We start from the raw sequence: 21,372 nt of genomic DNA, 5'->3' as shown, positions 1-21,372 counted from the left end.
TTTAACTTCTACAGATTGGTGCCCAGAAAAGGAAATTTGAAGCAAAGGGGTAATAAAGCAAAAGTAGAGAGAAACCGAGGAGTCCTAAGGCATCCCGTGCCGGAGCCATCGCCCTGCGACAGCGTAGTGATAGTCCCCTGGCATTTCCTCCTGGAAACCTCCCCGGAGAAGCTGCCCCTGAGACTCAGGGTCCAGGTGTGCCTGGGGCGGGGCTGCCCCACAGCCATGTGTCCACACTGCCAGGCGCTCACGGCATCTCAGTAGCCGAGTCATCTTTTCTGGCTTCGCGCTTCTGCACGTGCTAAGTTGGATGGTCAGTGACATGGGAAGTTCTATCACTATGTCCAGTGGAGCAAATTCATTCAGGCGGGAGCAGGGTGTAGCTTTGTTTTAACTCACCTGGGCGAGGTGGAGAGCACTTTTGTTACTTTGTAGTTTGGTTACTTTTGCAGTAATGCAGTTAGCATAACTTTTTGTAGACTTCTTTGCTTCTGAATCCATTTGAGACTATAAGGTCATTTTAGCTACAACTCCTCACAGGGATCCAAGTAAAACAGGTGCTGTCGTTGACCCCCCTGTGCTGCCCCATTGATCGGACTGCTTGGCTCGCTCTCCCTTCCCACTGTACAGATCTAGTCATTGTTTTTTCTTTGGGTGTAGGTTCTCATACTACCTATATTCAAGGGTCAAACTTGGGTTTATAGTAAATGTTATTAAAGTTTTAGCTTAAAGTTTAAGTCCATTTGTTACATTTTATTGAAGAATAACCTAAATCTTATTTTAAAATATGTAATGGAACCTTCTTGAACATATTCACTGCTCTAAGTCATTTGGAATATTTGTTTAAAATTAATTTTCGATGGCTTTTCTAAGTATTGGTTACATTAAAATTTTACTGAGCAATGCTTATGTGCAAAAGCAGTAAGTATGTCCTCGGTGTGATACATGCCAGTTACCTTCATGCTACATGTTAATGTTTCCTTAGCATTGTAATGTCATAGAAATGATAAAGGATTCAAAATAATTTTTATTTGCATGTGCATTGGGGTGGGTTTCCTCACAGAATATCCAGAACAAAAATTGTTTGCCGCCCTGTTGATTAAATGTGTTGTGCAGCTGGAACTCATCCAGACTATCGACAACATTGTGTTCTTCCCAGCTACAAGTAAGAAGGAGGACGCGGAAAACTTAGCTGCAGCACAGGTAAGGTGTGAGGACGGCAGCTTTTTCGTTGAGTAGGAAGTTAGCTATAACAGTCTGGGCTCCAGAACAGAGATCAAGCTAGAGATTTAATTCGGCGGGCTAGGGGGCGGTCTTCATCACAGTGGTTTCATTTTAAACCATGTGACTGGACAACATGACTGAGGGGTAGTGAGTGTGGACCGAGCTGAGAGCAGGGTCAGGGGACAAGCCCCGGAGGCCTCCATGGTCTGGAGCTCACGGTGATGAGACCAGAATCACCGAGGTGGGAGGCGGCCAGCAGACAGCGTTGTCCTGGAGGTCAAATGAAGAGAATGTTTTCAGAAGAAGGGTGTGGTTTACTAGGTCCAGTGCTGGATAGGTCAAGTAATGTTCTGTCTGAGATTTGCCCTCTAGCAATTTGGTGGACTTTAGTGACCTTGACATTGTGTTTATTTGTAATGTTAATTATTGTAATGATCGTAAGAGTAGAGAGGAATTGCAGACGGCAGTTATTGATGACTCTGTCTCGAATTTTGCTGCAAAGGGGATATAGAGAAATGGGATGATAGCTGGAGGAGGGTGAAGGAGCCCAGAGAAGGATGTGCTTTGTTTTGTCTTTAAGATCCGCAGTATTGCAGCGGGTCCTGATGAGAGTTCTCTAGGACAGAGAGAAACCGAATGCAGAAACCAAATGTCCCAGAGAGGGACAGTTGCTAGACAGTCCTTGTGAGTGAACGGAGATGAGACCTAGAGCAAAGTCTTCAGGGGTTGTCTTGGATAGAAGCTGTCTGTACAGTTCATGCATTGTAACAGGAAGACCAGCAAAGCAAACAGGTTATAAATGCAGGATGTCCGTTTGCTGATGGCAGTTTGTTGGCAATTGGCCAGCTTCTGATTTCCATTGAGATGGGAAGAAAAGCCTCCACCAAGTGAGGCTGGGAAGGAAGCTTTAGCTGCTTGAGGAGGGAAGTGCGAACACTAGCCCGTGGTCCAGGGAAGCGGATGAGAGAAGTGCGGGCTTGCGGGGCAGCACCTGAGCCCACTGGATTTGAAGAGAAACCAGTTTCCCTCCAGTCAAGTTCAGGGTGTGGGCGTAGACGTGGAGTAGGCAGTTTTGTCAGTGACTATGGAAAGGAGGTGAGGGTTCATGCAGGGGGTAATTACAGTTGCTGTCCATGGACTCCAGCCTGGTTAAGCAGAGCAGTGAGGGACCTGAGGGGCGAGGAGCAGGAGACGGCTGTAGGGTCTGGCAGGGAGAGGGCTGAGCTCTTAGAGTCGGAATTAAGAGGGATCTGAAGACTGGAGGTGGTGCTTAGTGACTGGATGCATCGAATGAAGATTCTGGAAATTTAATAACAAAAGATGGACCTTTTCCTGTTTTCTGTTGAGATGGAACAGATTGAGTTCTATAGCTTGTTCATAAATCTGGTCTTTGGGTAGTGTTGAGTTCTGAACTTTACTAAAATCTGTGACTCTGTGTGTGTGTGTGTGTGTGTGTGCGCGCGCTGTGTGTGAACACTCGTGGTTTGTCTTCCAAAGAGAGATGCCGTGGACTTTGATGTTCGAGTTGATACTCAAGACCAAGGAATGTACCGCTTTTTAACATCACAGCAACTTTTTAAGCTACTGGACTGCTTATTGGAGTCGCATAGATTTGCAAAAGCATTTAATTCTAACAACGAGCAGAGGACGGCGCTGTGGAAGGCAGGTAAGCCACGCAGGTCACACATTTTAATGTTCATCACTAGTGAATGTGTAACATGTTCACGATGATCAGAAGTCGGTGACTGTGTACTTCAGGTCTGTGCGTGTCACTGAACTTTCACCTTAATCATCACAGGAAGGCAGCCTGCCCACCGGGTCTTTCTCAGGTCTTCAGTAACCAGATAACTGCCTGGGCTTGTTTGCTTCCCTGTCTGTTATAAACCAGTTGTTTGATTGATTTGTTTCCCAGCCTGGGCCTTCCTGTTGATACTGTCAGCATACTGAAAGCTGTCCTTTTATGAGAAAAAGTGTGTGTGAAGGTCCCGAGCACAATCTGGCATGTGCATTCGAGTGACTTCTCCATGTTGACCTGGGAGGGGCCGCAGTGCAGAATGGCCGCGAATATTTGGGAATGGGGGAGGTATATTTGTTTTAGAACAGGTTGGAATTTTTAAATGAGAAACGAGCTTTATAATTTATTTACCAACATTGTTAATTTTTAATTTAAGAAATAGTTAGTGCTTGTTAGGCACGCACGGTGCTGGAAGAGGGAGAGGCAGCAGAATATGGCGAAAGAAACGTCCAACTCTACGTCATGGAGTGTTGGGTGCTTTACATTTGCATTTTATTTAATCTAAAATGTCTGCTTAACTCCTAAGTAAGCCTGTGGCTTTGTTTATCCTCTTCCTTTCACAACCTAACTTCTAGAACGAGTAGTCTGTACTTATTTTTTCCCCTTCACTCAGTTGGGACTGTCCCTGCTGAGTCCCCAGACCCCTCTCCACACACACTGGGCCCTTCAAACCAGCCTCCTGGAGAGCAGCCTCGCTGCTGCGTGTCGTGCCCTGTTCATCGGGCCCTGCTGCGGGCCAGCCGGGGCTTCCAGTGCAGCTCCATCTGGAGACGCACACTTTCCCAGGCCAAAGGTGTTTTCTATCTCATATCCCCAGCTTGACAGGGGAGGAAATTCTGAACATAGAAATTGCCTTCCGGTTGGGTCTTCAGTCCAGCTTGGCCTCTGCACAGTGTCAGGGTGTAGCTTCTGCGTGACTCTCGTCCCTGGGCGCAGGCCACTGCGGCTTACAGAAAGCGGCAGTACACACAGGTGGTGCAGCCATGTAGGCTGCTGTGCCTTTATACAAGACAGTTTCCCAAGTGAATCACAGTAACTCTCCCTTTCTGCAGGCTTCAAAGGCAAATCCAAACCCAACCTTCTGAAGCAGGAGACAAGCAGCCTGGCCTGTGGGCTGCGCATTCTCTTCCGGATGTACATGGACGAGAGCCGGGTTAGTGCCTGGGAGGAGGTCCAGCAAAGGCTTTTAAAGTAAGACTCTTGGCTGAGTGTCTGCCTTCCACCCATGTGGCTGCATGGTACAGAGCAGGAAAGGGCCACTAGGTTTGTATGTGGGGCAGAGTCCAACCCCGATGAGGAGCTGTAGGACCAACAGATAAGCTGGGGCCTAAAGAAATTGTGATAATTAAATATGGTCTTTGAGATGAATGTGCTTTTGCACAGTTGGTGACATAACAAATCATCTGTTGCTGTAGGACAAAGGAAGAAATTTTTATCTTAAAATTTATAAATTTTATATTAGCCTTTTTTTGTGTCACAGATAGCTCCATTTTTACAAACTGATCTTTGTGAAAATGAAAACCTGCTTGCCTGTATTTAGTTTGAAGCAATATTTGGAGTTTTTTGATGTTACTGTTTTGCATTCTGTTTTTATTTAATGACAACCTAAGATCCTGTCCTTTAATGTTTAAACTCAGGCTGAGAATGAAACATGCCATTCAGAAAGAATGCTATCATCTGAATTGTATTTTTGTGTTGTCTTGGAGAATAGATGGTCAGAGACCAGTTAAATACGTTTTAGAACTTTAAGAGATCATCTTGTCTCTGTTTCCCATTTTATTGATGAGACTAGTAAGGCCCCAGAAGAGTAAAAGCCTGCATGATCAGTGAAGGGCAGAGCCACCCCCAGCGTCAGCCCAGCTCCGTGGATGCAAAGCTCACACGTGTGCTGCTGCACAGTGACTCTGAATTCAGTGAAACTATTTTCTAAGTTTTTTAAGGAAAATTTTCTAAGGATAATTGGGAAACATGGGTTTTCTGATAAGTTGCAATGGCTTCTTTTAATATCTGGTTTTCTAATTTGAAAACAAAAGTTCACACCGATACTCTTTAACATAAAAACAGATGGAGTCTAGCAGGTTCCTGATAGTTAGTGTTCACGACCTTCCGTGTCTTCGTTGTTCTCGGTGACTGTGCCAGCAGGTGTGCACGCTTGTGTAAGAGTGACCTTCTCTGTTACAGTGTCTGCAGTGAAGCATTAAGTTACTTCCTTACTCTAACGTCAGAGAGTCATCGGGAGGCTTGGACTAACTTACTGCTGTTGTTTCTAACTAAAGTTCTAAAGATAAGCGATAATAGGGTAAGTAGGGGACGCCCATCGTATCCAGCCTAGCGTTTCTAGCCTGGCCAGCGCTGTGCCACGTGGGAGGTGGGGGTGCCAGGCCACTCCCTGCCGGACTCCTGTCTCATTGGCCCTCAGCTTTCCCCTCCTCACCCCGCTCTATCTCTTATTGGTGATTCTGTGGAGGGTTCAGCTGGGGAGGAATTGGAATCCTGTAGGACACCTTGACAAGCTACTGGGTACCGCCCAGATTGCAATTCCTGTTTTGATAGCTGAAAATCTCCCCTTCCACCCGTGTTGGACTGCTGTCCGTCTAGCCCCCTGCCTCATGTTCCGCCTCTCCCCGAGGCACAGGCCTCAGCCAGTCCTCTGGCCTTTTTACTGGTTCCATGTGACCCTGAGCCCCAAGTGAGTGGGCTACAAACTCATTTAGGAATTTTAAAACAGTAGAAATAAAAATAAATATATAGCTGTAAATATAAATACGTATTTAAGGTTTTCAAGAATACATAGTTCACTCTTTAAAAAAATATAGCATCTACGGCCATGCTACCCTGAACAAGCCTGATCCCATCTGATTTCAGAAGCAAAGCAGGGTTGGCCCTTGGTTAGTACTTGGATGGGAGACCGCCCAGGAAGACCAGATGCTCTAGGCGTAAAAAATAAAAAAATAAGGGATTGTGAGTTGACAAGGTCCTTGCTTGCAATCTGTGAGGTCAACCAAGGGTTGCCTTGCCTAAATAAATAAAAATATAGCAATGTAGAGCTCACTTGAAACGGGTTGCTGTGCTCCCTGAACAGGTTTAAAAATGCCTCGTCAGGCAGCCTGACATTTGCCACTTTGGACCATGGTGGTGCACGGGACCCAGAGAGGCCACCTGATGCTGCCTGGTGCTGTACGGTTGTTCCTCCCAGGCCACGTGGTCTGGGTCCACGTGCACGTCCCTTTGACTCTTGGGCCAGGTAAAGCCAGGAGAAGTGATCTAAGTGGACAGGAAGGACGCGAAACCCCAGTCTGTCTCACTCGACAGTTTGCTTTCTTGCCACAGTGTGTCATGCTGCTTCCTTGTACCCTGGGTGCAGAGGCAAACAGAAAACAAGACAGGCAAGTAGTTCAGAGATTAAAGAACTACAGCAAAGATAAAGTCAAAGCACATCGATTCAGCTGTAAATACGGAATGTATAATCTGTGCCTGGAAACTGTATAGTTTGTATTGCAATGTTAGGTAGAATTTCTGCTGAAAATTAAAACTTTATTAAAGATCGTTTCAGTAACCCCTTACATAGCTTATCAAAACGCAGCTGTGGTTCTCACTTGTATTACCACCTGGGAAGAACAGTGATAAATACTAGAAGTTTGTCATAAGTTTGTCGAGGAAACGTAATGGAAAATGTTTTTCGAAATGTCTCAGCCTTTCAGTTCCATAATCAGTGCAGCCACTGCTCCGTGCAGTCACCTTCCAGTCAGTGATCAGTGCTCACCCCGCAAGGCAGTTTTAGGTTTTGTGGTTTGGAATGCAAGCACTACTAACAAATTCATTTTTCCTCCCAGTTTAAAGCTCATGCATCCTTCTACTATCCTCTCTTATGTGAAATTATGCAATTTGACTTGATTCCTGAACTTCGTGCTGTTCTTAGAAGATTTTTTCTGCGAATCGGAGTCGTTTTTCAGATATCAAAACCGCCTGAACAGGAACTCGGAATAAACAAGCAATGATGAGAACTTAGTATTTTTCTGTTGGCGTTTACATCACTCCGCTCTTTAAAAGGACCCTGGAGCTGAGGTTTCCTACCTGAAAAATTGTTTCTCTGAACTGCAGTGTCGAAAGGTTACTGGTAAAGATGCTTAGAACTAGAACTCACACTTGCAACGCTCCAGGCCCTTTCAGTAATTGATGGATCCCGTTTGTCCGCCATGCTGGGCCACGTCGAGCAGAAAGCTCATTTCCAATGTCAGCTGATGCTCACGTGTCCTTCCCTGTCCTCAGTGGCAGGGAGAGCCCCACATATTTTTGGCAACTGTGGAAGTGAAACTTACCCAAAGAACTATAGATGTAAAGATTTGAACTTCTACAAGAAGTACAACTCAGGAGAGCTGTATTTTGAAGGATAAAATGTTTATAATTGGGGAGTGGGGGAAAAAGAAATTATTGTTCATGGCAAAAGATATTTAGCAACTATGGTATTCTTATTCTGAAGATTTTTGCACACTCAGGCTATCTGAGATACTGGTAATCATCCTTCTGTGAAAATGTACAGAGATGCAGGTCTGTAATATAAAAATCTTAAACATTATATAGTTCTTCCTGCACTGTTTTATTTTATTTCTTTATTTTCTTATTCATTTGCTAAATATCTATAATATTTTGTCAAATGCACTAAACATTTGGGTTAACTTTGTCTTTTTTATTTTGTGGGGATTTTGTTTTTGCCCTTTTGGGGTGGGGGTGGTAATTTTGAAGGTTTAAACACGCCCAGAAGCTGTTGTGGCTGACGCTTGTCATGATCAACAACAAAAAAAGGGTAGAAAATATCCCTACTGACATAACTACCTGTAACATACTTCTCTTAGGGCTTTTAAACATGAGCCATTAAAATAGAATGACCCTTCACGGACCGAAACTTGAATCACTGCAAAATGAATCTAGGTTGCTGTCACTTTCTTTTCTTTTGGTGGCGGGGCTTGATGTAGATTTTACTCTATGTACAGAATTTAATGTTGAATATATTAAAATAACAAATCTGGCATGGTTTGGGGACGTTAGATTTACTGGAAATGTATTCATACTGTGAATTGTGCTCTGATGGTTAGAAAACAACATGACAAGATTGTCAAGCATTCCGTATTAACAGTGGGTGTAGAAAATTTTTTCAGATGGATAAAATGTATATGGTACAGATGTAAAGTTTTCTATGTAAAAAATTCTGTACAACTTTCTGTACAATATTGATTCTCATCTGGCATATTCTAATCAGGTTATAGGTCAATAAAGTTTTTGGATTATTTCATCAGTGCAATCAAAACCTGTTATACACAGCCCCATGTTTCATTGATTCTTTTTTCATTAAAAGCCAGACAGACAACTGAGGAAGGATATTTTCAGCCAGAACAACAGGTTCAGTATTCTTTAGTTCTGATACTTTCTTTTCAGTTTCTGGCATTAGATTCTCCCCCATGCCCTGCTTTCTTGACCATACAGTATTCATAATATTTGTGTATTAATAACCCAGAATAAGGCTACACTCTTTGAATAGTGAGAAAACACTGAAGTTCCCTTTGGGGCAGTTGGCAGTAGGGTGCTGTGTATCCCAGGAGTCAGTTCAGGCTGTGTGATATGGTGGCACTTGAAAGAGAAAATGGACATGTTAAGATAATTTATTTTGAAGGTTGTGTTAAACGGGATAAGTGTTCGGTCTTTGCTCTCACACCTCTTAGATAAAGAGCAGTTACTGAACGATGCATTCGTGTGTCTGCCATATTTATTGCCCTCAAGACACAGCCCCCTGTTCAAGACCAGCTGATACCGTAGCTGGAGCCACCGTAACCGTCGGTCTGTCCGAGGTAAGTGTTTCAAATAACCTGGTGGTTGATTTTTACGGTGTAGTGTCAGGACTCACCACAGGCTTTCATCTTACTTTCAGATGAAGATATAAGAAAAATCTTTACAGTAAAATAAACAATGGTTACATTACAAAATCGAATGTAAAATTTACATGTCACTAAAATTCAAAGTACTAGAAATTTCACACCTGAGGTGAACTTTTCTGGTCTCGTCTGCCATTAATTTTATCAGTGGAAGCATGCAAGAAGCGGTTCCTGGGGTGTTCTCATCTTTCTTGGTGCTAAAGGCACTGAATAAGAATTATTTCCCAGAATTAATTTTGCCTTTTTTAAAGGTACCTCTTATGGAGTGATTAGAAAGACTGACTGACTCACTCGAGAGGTCACGGAGGCGCAGCAAGGATTCCAGTCCCTGTCCTTGACCCTGGGTGTTCCTGTCTCTCTTCAACTTCTAGAACACCTTATCTGGAAACCTCAATTCCAGTTAAAACAGGAAATCGACACTGGTAATAAAAATAATTTATTTCTATCAAGAAGTAGTTAAATCATGTAAATTAGTAAACTTAATGCATGCCTTCATTGGCACAAAGAGGCAGAAAAATGTAACGTCGTGAGTGAGTGCATGGCTCATGGGAACAAAACCAATTATGATGATTCCCATCATTTATACTGAATCAGTAGCTGTAAATGACTTGGAAATAACTAGTACATTTGATTCCTTACATCGCAACTGGAATGTTCACAGCTACAACAAGTATTTACTAGTGAATTATTTTGAACAGCAGAAACAATAGCAAATATATATATAATGGTTTCTGATTTTGCAGCACTGTTAAAGACACTTGTGTTTTATTCACCTTATCTTACAAGCAGAATTTATAATAATGCACATATGGTAGTTGATTCCAAGACTTCATCACCACTCTAAGTTATGGCAAAATTGTGCAAAAATAATTCTATAAAATCCTATATTATAAATTAATAATCATGTCCTTTTATTTATGTACATAATATACATTATATACATCATCGTGGAAAAAATACACCTATTTGCAGATGGAACGTTAGTAACTTCCGGGTAGGGAACAAAGGAGCACATGTTATTAAAGGTTCAGATTTAACATTCCTTTTACCTTCAAGGCACTGCTGGGTCCAGCCCAGGTTTATTAACCATGCGCGGTGGACAGGCCCTGCCAGCTGAAAGGGCCAGGTTTCCCAGGCCCCCGCGGCTGCTCCTGCTTCAGCTGCTCGGCCACGAACTGTTTCAGCGTTTCCGAGGTGCCCGGGCGGAGCCAGGGTTCAGTTGCTACAGAGTTTGATCTGTCGTCACCCACATGCTTCATGATGTCGTCAGGGTCAACCAGTGAACTCTCGTCGTCTAAAGGAGGCGAGAGAGACATGACTCAGGTGGGTGGCAGGCAGGTGACCTGTCATCTCACCCACCACATCTCTGCGTTTCTCCATAACACTATGTTCTAAGCTGGGCTGTTTTGTCCAACTTCGTTTTAGAGGCAGGAAAGCAAACCCAGGAAGGGAGCCAACTTTATGAAACAAAAAAATGGTCAGCTGGAGGAAGCTGTAGTGTGCCAGCACCACGGGAGCCCTGGGCACCGTAGAGACAGTGGCACCCGGCAACAGGCTGCCCGCAGGCGCATAAGCCGTCTTGTGTCACCTTCAGGAGAAACTCAATAGCTGCCATGTGAAATTTTTGTTTTGAACAACCTATAACAATGCCACGAGGAAACTGTCAATTATGAAAGCACTAGATGAGACGAAATTACGTCCATTCTTACTAAGAGGCTGTTTACTCCATTAAGGGGTATCTTGTATGTAGTCTGTATCATTCTTTAATTGAATTGACTGTACCTAACTTCTATATCGGTATTTTACTTATTATTAGATATAATAATAGGAAAATCTGTCTTCCTACCCTGTGATGTCAATTTCTTTTTTTTGTTAAATTACATCTCTTGGTCTGTGAAGGATTAGCCCGGCAAAGGGACCTGTGCAATCAATTTAATAAGCAGTCAATCCACATTGTACCAAAAAGCTCCTGTTTGAAAGGACAGTGTTAAAGTTTAGAAGTTAAAAAGCTACTGAAAAATATTCTTAAAATGCTCTATGTTCTTTCAATTCAATATATCCCTGTTAAATATTAATTCAACTTACTGGTTCTAAAAGAAAATAAGAGGTAATAACTTCACAATACAGATGAAAAGAAAATGCTTTTTAGCTAAAAAGAAAGCACTGCTCTCCCATGTTCCGCGTTTTTCCAGGTATGATATGAAAAGTACTGCTCCATCAATTTACCGTGTTTGCTGGTATTTGATATGGAATTACCACCAGGACACATGACACCTTGACTGCTAGAGATTATATGCATACAGTTTTAACAATAATAAAGGTAAGATCAAAAAAATAGCTTAAGAAAATTCTTATTAGAAAATTATTGTAATGTAGCTTCCCAAACTAAAGAGAACTTTCCAAAACGACCACTCTGCTATTTGCTAAAACTAATAACACAACAGGACTTAGGTACTATAAAATTGTCCCATTATCCTAATAACTAATCAATATCCACATTAAAAAGGTCCAGGGCTGGCAGAGGAGCTCGCTGGTTGCCTAAGAAACCGTCCTGCCTGCCTGTGCTCGACAAACAGGCCCTACTTAACGCAGTGTGACAGTGGAGCCCAACATAAAAGACTAAACTTTGGCTTATAAAAAGGAAATACAAACCTGAGGCTATTTTGCTATGTCTACGGTACAGAAAGCCAAGTAAAAAGGTAAAATTTTCTTTTTACTACAAATTTATAATATATGTGTTAGTCTAAACTTAAAGTTTTAATTTCGGATAATCTCTCACTTCAGTAAGAGAAGTGTGACACTGAGCATTTTCCCTGCTGAAAGCAAAGCCTGGATATAATTATAAGCAAAAACTTTATCTATTTAGAATCCACTCAAAAAAGGGTACCCTCTGGTTCAAAGAATCTGTTGCAAAATTGATCCTGACTCTGGTTTGTTGGGTAGCTACTGTGTTCCAGGCCCTACATACAACTCGAAGGATTTCAAAATTCATTCCATCTATCCCGCAGCCATTAGTGACAGCTTCCAAGTGAAGGAGGTTAAGAGTTCTTAGAGAATTTGCTATAGTCCACTGAACTTGGCCATTTACCTGTATTAATAGGTTTACTCTGAAGTTCATTCAGTCTTCGCATTCGTTCCTCATTTCTCATTCTAATCTGATCGGTATTTATACTGGATACAGATTTTAACGAGAGACCATCTGGCGGAGCATTCGGACGACTGCTGTCCTGTAGTTAGAAAACAACTTCAGAATGACCATAGAATAGGTTCAGAATACAGCACTGAACCAAACTTGCCCTCGATAAATGTACAGTGATGAGGGAAATAAATGAAAACTTATAGCATTCACATTCTAACCCCTAGTGCTTGTCCACACAGGCTCAGATGAAGGCACTGTATTTGTGATAACATAAATGATGCCAGACTGGAGAAAGGTCTGGCAGTTCCTCAAAATGCTACACAAAGTTAGCATATAACCCAACAATTCTGCCTCCAGACAATAAACGCGAGAGGAAAACATCAAAACACTTGTACGTGAATGTTAAAAGCAGCACTTTTCATAAGACAAAGTAGAAACCACCCAGATGTCCCAGTATTGAATGGATAAACAAAAGTGGAATATTATTGAGCAATAAAAAGGAATCAAGTACTGACGTTATAATTTTGTGACCTTTCAAAAAAACGAAGCCAAAAATGACCATATATTTTATGATCTCGTTTATATGAGAAAAGCCAAACCTATAGAGACAAAGTTAGGTTAGTGTTGCTGGGGAGCCACCTGGTAAAGCTGTACGTATAATACAGCTCTTTGTGGAGAGCTCCCTCCATATCTGACTCAGCGCTAAATGCTCCACATACAACTATCTCCACATCATATATAAGGAAACAGTTTACGAAGCTGCCCAAAGTTGCTACCCGACAAAGTAGTGACATTGTCAGGACATAGAGTAAGGGCTCCAAGGCCTGCACATTTTATTGGCTATACTATGAAATCATTTAAATATGTTCTGTGAAAAGGACATAAGTTTGAACAGCAACCTTCTTGTCTACATGACTCTGGGCAAGTTATAAGACCAAAACGGAGATGTCTAAATAATAGGCTTAGGTGACTATGAGGACGTAGCAGGCTTTCCAGTAAGTGGTATCAGTTGCTTCTTGTGCCTTCTCTGAAATCCATGTATTCTTCTGCAGGGGGCAAGAGGGAGGTTAGCGAGAGGAACTAAGATTTACAGAGCAGAGATTCTGTACCAGGCACTAGTCTTACACTTACCGCCACCCTACGAGACAGGAAAATATTACTTCAAAGAAGCCAAGGCACTGAGTTCAGTGAGCTGCCCCAGCTCTCTGGTGCTAGAGCCAAGATTCAGACCCATGTCTACCTCACTCTAAAGCAAGTGCTCCTTACTGGACCACAACAACTTAGCATGGTGAGAATCCAGACCTCACTCCTAATCTGAAAAGGAAAAAGAAAAAACACTGCATTCGTACAAAGTCCAGCCCTTTCAGTTTGTCCCTCCTGCGCTCCCTGGCAGAGGGCAGCTGTGACGGCGGGAGCGGGGCGTCCTCTTCCAAGGCGGGATACGTCTCACCATAAGCACCTGGAAGGAACACACAAGGCGGAAGGCTTAGACGTCCCCCACTTTAAATCTTTTCACTCAGCTAAACCAAGACTTGGCTTTTTATTAAGATGGTGTTTACATACAGTTGAAGTAGAACAGTGATAAAAATGGAAATACATTACCATTCTGTCTTTTCATACACTTGTTTCCGATCAGAAATAGTAGTGGCAAAATTTAAGGTTCCGAGTTCAGTGATGTATAGAATTGTGCAATCATCACTATTATCTAGTTTTAGAACATTTCTCTCTCAAAATGCTGCCTCGTGCTCACCAGCAGTCACTCCCCAGTCCCACCTGCCCAGCCCAGTGGAAACAGTGAGCTGCTTTCATTCCCAAAGGATTTACTGAGATCCCTTGTAAATGGAACGATAGTTTCACATACTGTCTTCCACTTAGCATGATTCTGAGGTTCATCTGTTGTACCATACATCAGTTTATAACATACATACAATCACATCTTCTTTATCCATTCATCCATCAATAGACAATTTGTTTCCATACCTTGACTATTGTAAAGAATGCTGCAGTGGACATGGGGTACATATCTTTCTCGATTGTTTTCATATCTTTGCAAAATACCTAGAAGAGGGACTGCTGGATCATATGGTAATTCTATTCTTAATTTTTGAAGGAACCTCCATGTTTTCCATAGTTGCTACACCAATTTACATTCCCACCAACAGTATATAAGGGCTGCCTTTTTCCCACATCCTGTCCAACACTTATTTCGTTTTCTTTTTTTCATAATAGGCATTCTAATACGTGTGAGGTAATATCTTATTTTGATTTGCATTTCCTAATAAATACTGATGTTGAACATCTATTCAAATGCCTGCTGGCCATCTGTATGTTTTGGAAAAATGTCTATTCAGATCCTCTGCGCATTTTTTAATCAGATTGTTTGCTTTTCAGTTGAGTTGTATCAGTTCTTTATATATTTTTAATATTAACTCTGTATTAGAAGTATCATTTGCAAATATTTTCTCATTCACTTGGCTGCTTTTCTGTTTTGATGATGGATCTTTCAATGTGCAGAATTTTTAGGTTGATGTAGTTTCACTTACTTTTGCTTTAGTTTTTCTTGCACTTGGAGTCAGATTCACAAAAACATCACTGAGACCAATGTCTGGAAGCTTAGTGCCCATGTTTGCCTTTATGGATTTTACTGTTTCAGGTCTTGCATTGGTCTTTAATTCATTCTGTGTTAATGTTTGTGTATGGTATCAAATGGTCCAGTTTCACTTCTTTGCATGCAGCTTTCCAATTTTCCCAGCAGCACTTACTTGAGACTGCAGATTCTTAGCTCTTTTGCTGTGAATTAGTCACCCACGTATGTGCAGGCTTACTCTGTTCAACTGGTCTGTTTTTCTGCCAATACCATACTGTTCTGATTACTATAGCTTTATAGTATAATTTAAAATCAAGGAGTGTATTATCTCCAGCTCCGTTCTTTTTTTTCTTCTCATGATTGCTTTGGCAATTCGGAATATTTTATGGTTGCATTCAAACATTAGGATTATTCTATTTCTGTGAACAATGCCATTTGAATTTTGATAGGGATTGCACTGAATATGTAGATTGTTAAACAGTGTCCACACTGCCTAAAGCAACGTTATTTCTTTCAGTATATGAACACAGAATAGCATTCCTTTTTTTTTTGGCGTAGTCTTCAATTTCTTTCAACAATGTTTTTTAGTTTTCAGTGTACAGGTCTTTCACCTCCTTGGTTAAATTTATTCCTTGGCATTTTATTCTTTTTGTTGAGGTTATAAATGGGACTGTTTTCTTCATTTCTCTTTCCAGTAGTTCATTGTTATAGTATGTAGAAACAACAGACTTTTGAATGTTGTTTTTCTATTCTGCAACTTAACTATATTATTATTTCTTTTAGTTTTTTAATGGAGTCTTTAGGGTGTTCTATATATACAATCATGTTACCCACAATATTGACAGTTTTACTTTTTCCTTTCCAATATGGATGCCTTTCACTTCTTGCCTAGATGCTCTGTCTAGAATTTCCAGTACTATGTTGTATATGAGCGGTAGCAGTGGGCATCCTTGTCTTGTTCCTGGTATTAGGAAAACCTTTTTTGTCATTGAGTATAATGTTAGTAATGGGTTTGTCATATACGGCCTTTGTTATATTGAGGTACTTTCCTTCTATACTCATCTTGACGGCTTTAATCATAAATGGATGTTGTATCTTGTCAAATGTTTTTTCTGTATCTGTTGATACAATCATATGATTTTCATCCCTCAGGTAATGCCATGTTAACAAAAGGAGGAATAAAAATCATGATCGTATCACATTGATTGATATGCGATGTTAAACCATCCTTCTATCCCTGAAATGAATCCCACTCCATCGTGGTGTATGGTCCTTTAACGTGTTGGACTTGATTTGCTAGTATTTTGCTGAGGATCTCTGCATGTATGTTCATCAGAGATATTGCCCTGTACTTTTGTGTGTTGTCCTTGCCTAGTTTTGGTATCAGAGTGATGTTCTCTTGTGAAATGCATTTTCTCCTCAATTTTTTGGAAGAGTTTCAGAAAGACAGGTATTAAATCTTCTTTGAATGCTTAGAAGAATTCATGAGTAAATCTATCTAGTCCTGGACTTCTGTTTCTGGGAGGTTTTTGATTACCATTTCAATTTCTTTACTAGTGATTAGTGTGTATTCAGGTTTTCTAATTCTTCATGTTTCAGTCTGGGATGTTTGTATGCCTCAAAGAATTTGTCAATTTCTTCTAGGTTATCCAATTTTGTGACATACAGCCTTACAGAGTTTTCTTTTATAGTCCTTTGTATTTGTGCTCTCCATTATAACTCGTCTTTCATTTCTGATTTTGAGTCTTTTTTCCTGAGTCTAGCTAAAGGTTTGTCAATTTTGTTTATCTTTTCAAAGAACAAGGTCTTCATTTTACTAATGCTTTATTTCCATTTTAATTTTTATTATTTCCTTCCTTCTATTGACTTTGGCCTTCATCTCTTCTGTTTTCTCTAGTTCTTTAAGCTGCAGTGTTAGATTGTTTGAGATTGTTCTTGTTTCTTAAGGTAGGGCTGTGTTGCTATAAACTTCGCTCTTTGTACAACTTTTGCTGCATCCTCAAAATTTTGTTGTTCTTTTTTTTTTCATTTGTCTCTATGTAACTTTTGATTTTTTCTTTTCTTTCTTTACTGACCCAAGAGTTGTTCAGTAGCATGTTGTTTAATCTCCACATATTTGTGATTTTTCCAGCTTGCTTCTTACTGACTGGTAGTTTCATAGCATTGTGGTATGGGTGGAGGGTGGAGGGGTCAGGTGTGGGGGAGCCCGGTTCGCAGCCTGCCACGCTGCTACCTGGTTCCCTATGGCAGCTGGTGCTGCTATCTTGTAGCCAGGAGGCCGTAGACACATCTCTGCTGCTGCTCTTGGGCTCCAGTGCAATCGGGGGAGAGGGAAGGCATTCTCAGGCACCAAAGCTGCTTCTGCCCCTTTTTCTTGCTTTCTTGCATGAGCTAAGACTTCTGTATCAATGCTGAGAAGCAGTGAGAAGGACATCTTCGTTTTGTTCTTGATCTTAGCAGGAAAGTTCCTGGTTTCTCATCATTAAATATGATGTTAGCTGGAGGTTTTTTACAGATGTTCTCTATCAAGTTGAAGTCGCCCTAGTATTCCTAGTTTGCTGAGTGTTATGAATGGGCTGTGAATTTTATTCAAAGCCTTTCTGCATCTACTGATAATGACCATGTAGTTTTTCTTTAGACTACTGATGCAATAGATTATACTTGGATGAATTATATTAATTGAATGTAAACTAGCCTTGCATAACTCGTATAAATCTTTGGTCATGATATATAATTTTTTGGATTCTATTTGCTAATATTTTGAGATTTTTTTTACATTTATATCCATGAGATATTGGTCTGTAGTTTTTTTTGTGATGTTTTTGTCTGGTTTTGTAACTAACATAGAATTAGAAGTATCTTCTATGTTCTGGAAGAGGTTGCAGAGAATTAGTATAATTCTTCCCTTTTAAATGTTCTGTAGAATTCACCATTGAACTCAATTTCCTTTTTTATAGTTATCATAGTCAATTTAGTTTTTTTATATTGAGATACATTTGACATATAATACTATTTAAGCTTAAGGTGTACAATGCGATAATCTGATGGGACATGTTGCGAAATGTTTAACACAATAAGACTATTTAACACATCCTCATGTCACATGTGGCTGTTAATGGTGAGGACATTAAACCTCTACTCTCACAGCAACTTTCAAGTATAAAATACAGTATTATTAACTATAGTCACATGCTGTATATTAGACGCCTGGAACTTATTTATCTTATAACTGAAAGTTCTTACCTTTTGACCAACATTTTCTCACTTCTCCCACCTCTTAAATTTTTTTGATTTCTTTGACATAGGCCTATTCAAATTGTATTTCTTCTTCTGTGACTTCACAAGATTCTAACTTTCAAGAACTGGTCCACTGAAACTGCCAGCCTCACCCGCCGTCACTAGAGTAGTGGTAGCACGGTTGTGACAAAGGGATATTTGTGGTGACCATTAATCAAGAGGATGGACTGCTGCACCTCTGGTCTAGTATAAGGTCTGGCATAGTGACATGTTCCCAGACACGTCTTGAGTGCTGCACACTTTCCTCAGCGTCAGCAGGAATGAGTCACCTTTCCCTGACACCTCCTTGGATGAGCTATCGTCCCATCCCTATTTCCTGGTGGTTTCACTATCTTTATTCAGTCTCCAACAATATGACTTCCTTGGAAAGGGAAAACTGTAAAACATCTAAATATAGGCTAGTTTAGAATTTTTATCACATGAAAATATAAAGTAATTGGCATGAAAAACTAATATGGCCCTAGGATAGCAGAAATGCTTATGATCAGAATACATGATTTTAAGTGTATATTGTAGTACTTAAGAAAAAAGGTCCCATGGTACCTTCAGTGTCTTCTGAAGACTAATGTGACTTTTTAAAATTGAAATATTAAGATTAATTGCAGACTCAACACTGTCTTAATAATAAAGAACTCTTGTACACTTGACAAATTCCTCCCAATGGTAACATTTTGCAAAACAAAAGCAAGTCTCACACCAGGGCTCTTGATACTAATACAATGCACTAAGTCTTTTTTGATGTGCCTTGTAGTAAAGTAGTCCGTGGTATCGCTGTACTAAAGCTGGGTTACCTATTCACCTGTTGGACATCTGGGCTGATTCCAGTTGTTGGCTATTAGAAGTAAAGCTATGAAAATTCATGTACAGATTTCTGTGTGAACCACTCCGAGGACTTCTTTGTTACAGCTGACATACAATAAACATTAGTTTCAGGTGCACGGCATGGTGATTAGACATTTATACACCTTATGAAATGGTCACTCTGTTAAGTCCAGTACCATACAACACCATACATTTATTACAGTATCAACCATAATCCTTGTGACTTTCTTATAACTGCCAATTTGTATTTCTTAATCTCTTCACCTTTTTCATCAGTCCCTCCAAACCCCTCCCCTCTGGCAACCATCAATTTGTTCTCTGTATCTATGGGTTTGTTTCTGTTGTTTAGATTCCACATATAAGTGAAATCATAAGGTATTTGTCTTTATCGTACTAATTTCATTAGCATAATACCCTCTAGGTTCATCCATGTTGTCACAAATGGCAAGATTTCATTCTTTTTATGGTGTAATATTCCACTGAAGTAATATTCCATTGTATATATGTATTGCATCTTCTTTATCCATTCACCTATTGATGGGCACTTAGGTTGCTTCCCTATCTTGACTATTGTACATAATGTTGCAATAAACATTTATCCTTTTGAATTAGCTTTGGATTCCTTTAGATACTCAGAAGTGGTATTGCAGGATCATAGGGCAGTTCGTTTTAATTTCTCGAGGAACCTCCATACTGGTTTTCACAGTGGCTACACATTTACAATCCCACCAGTAGTGCGCAACAGTCCCCTTTTCTCCACATCCTTGTCAATACTTGATCGTTGATTTACTGATGAGAGCCATTCCGACAGGTGGTATCTCACTGCGGTTGTAATTTGCATTCCCCTGAAGATTAGCGATGCTGAGTACATTTTAATTAGTGTGTTGCCATCTCTTTGTCCTCTTTGGAGAAATGTCTATTCCAGTCCTCTGCCCATTTTTGGATAGGACTGTTTGGGGCCTTTTGGTGTTAAGTTGTATGAGTTTCTTATATATTTTTTGACATTAATACCTTCTTGGATGTATCACTGATCAATGTCTTCTATCATTCAATAGGTCGTCTTTATGTTTCATTGATGGTTTCCTTCATTATGTAGAAACTTTTTAGTCTGACATAGTTCCATTTGTTTTTCTTTTGTTTCCCTTGCCCAAGGAGACACATCCGAGAGTTTACTGTTTTCATCTAGGAGTTTTATGGTTTTAGGTAAGTCTTTAATCCATTTTGAGTTTATTCTTGTATATGGTGTAAGAAAGTAACCCAGCTTCATTCTTTTGCATGTATCTGTCTAGTTCTCCCAAAATCATTTACTGAAGAAACTGTCTTTAACCCCATTGTATATTATCCTTGCTTCCTTTGTCATAAATTGACCATATAGGAATGGGTTTATTTCTGGGCTCTCTGTTCTGTTCCATCGATCTATGTGCCTGTTTTTATACCAGTACCACGTTGTTTTGATGATGATAGCCTGATCGTATAGTTTGGTATCAGCTAGTGTAATACCTCCAACCTTGTTCTTTCTCAAGATTGCTTTGGCTATCTGGGGTCTTTTGTGGTTCCACATAATTTTTAAGAGCATTTGTTCTACTTCTGGGCTTTTGTTTTATGGTAGTTTTGATTTCATTGGCAGTTGCCGGTCTGTTCAGATTTTGTTTCTTCCTGACTCAGCCTTATAAGATTGTATGTTTATAGGAATTTATCCATTTTTTTCCAGATAGTCCAATTTGTTGGCATATAACTGTCCATAGTATGTCTTTATAATCCTGTGGTATCAGTTGTCACTTGTTCTTTTCTGATTTACATGAGCCCTGTCTTGTTCTCGATGAGTCTGGCTAAATGTTTATCAAAATTTTATCTTTTCAAAGAACCTGCTCTTTGTTTTGTCTTTTCTTTGAGACTACTTTAGTTCCACTCTGATCTTGTGTTCTGACATGTGGGCTATCCTGGAAAATGTTCCATGTGCACTTGAAAAGAATGCATATTCTGCTTTTGTGTGAAATGTCCTAAAAATAGCAATTAAGTCCATCTAATCTAATGTGTCATTTAAGGCCACTGTTTACTTGTTTTCTTTCTGGATGATCAATTTATCAATTAATGTCAATGGTGTGTTCATGTCCCCTAATATGACTACTACTGTCGCTCTCTCCCTTATGTCCATCAATATTTGCTTTATATACATATGTTCTACTACACTAGGTTTGTAGATATTTACGAGTAATTATCATCTTGTTGGATTGATCCTTTTGTCGTTATGAAATGTCTTTCTCTGTCTCGTTACAGACTTTGTTTTAAAGTTTATTTTGTCTGATATAAGTATTGCTAGTCCAGCTTTCTTTTCCAGCTCCATCTGCACAAAATTTGTTTCCATCCCTTTCAGTCTGTTTCTTTTGACCTGAAGTGAGTCTCTTATAGGCAGCATATGTATGACTTTTTTATCCATTCAGCTACCCTGTCTTATTGATTGGAGCATTTCGTCTACTTACATATAAAGTATACTTGTTGACAGGTATGTAGTTATTGCCATTTTGTTGTCTTCTGATTGTTTTTGTAGTTCTCTGTTCCTCATTCTCTCGCTCTCACACTG

General features: G+C 40.3%; 2 protein-coding genes and 1 pseudogene across 3 annotated transcripts in view; 2 read left to right on the top strand and 1 right to left on the bottom strand.

The window, feature by feature from the left end:
• The window catches only part of ARFGEF1 (ARF guanine nucleotide exchange factor 1), a 99,161-nt gene extending 90,824 nt beyond the window's left edge, over positions 1 to 8,337 (top strand). The window contains exons 34-38 of one of the 2 annotated variants that reach the window (XM_039841808.1): positions 1,064 to 1,203; positions 2,722 to 2,890; positions 4,072 to 4,210; positions 5,201 to 5,318; positions 6,853 to 8,337. In XM_039841808.1, coding sequence (XP_039697742.1) covers positions 1,064 to 1,203; positions 2,722 to 2,890; positions 4,072 to 4,210; positions 5,201 to 5,318; positions 6,853 to 7,017 — 731 coding nt within the window. In that variant the 3' untranslated portion in view covers positions 7,018 to 8,337. The remainder of the gene's footprint in view (positions 1 to 1,063; positions 1,204 to 2,721; positions 2,891 to 4,071; positions 4,211 to 5,200; positions 5,319 to 6,852) is intronic. The other variant, XM_039841809.1, reaches the window with a different exon arrangement.
• On the top strand, positions 5,837 to 5,956 carry LOC120585617 (uncharacterized; annotated as a pseudogene).
• A 1,029-nt stretch (positions 8,338 to 9,366) lies between the features above and the next one.
• The window catches only part of CSPP1 (centrosome and spindle pole associated protein 1), a 104,650-nt gene continuing 92,644 nt past the window's right edge, over positions 9,367 to 21,372 (bottom strand). Inside the window, 3 exon segments of the mRNA XM_039841810.1 lie at positions 9,367 to 10,240; positions 12,035 to 12,173; positions 13,435 to 13,544. Of these exon segments, the coding sequence (XP_039697744.1) occupies positions 10,029 to 10,240; positions 12,035 to 12,173; positions 13,435 to 13,544 (461 nt within the window). The 3' untranslated portion in view covers positions 9,367 to 10,028.

This window comes from Pteropus medius, unplaced genomic scaffold (assembly GCF_902729225.1).
Source record: "Pteropus medius unplaced genomic scaffold, Ma_sr-lr_union100, whole genome shotgun sequence".
Lineage (NCBI taxonomy): Eukaryota > Metazoa > Chordata > Mammalia > Chiroptera > Pteropodidae > Pteropus > Pteropus medius.
Note: the sequence above shows the minus strand (reverse complement) of the source record. Positions and strands in the feature narration are given on the sequence as shown.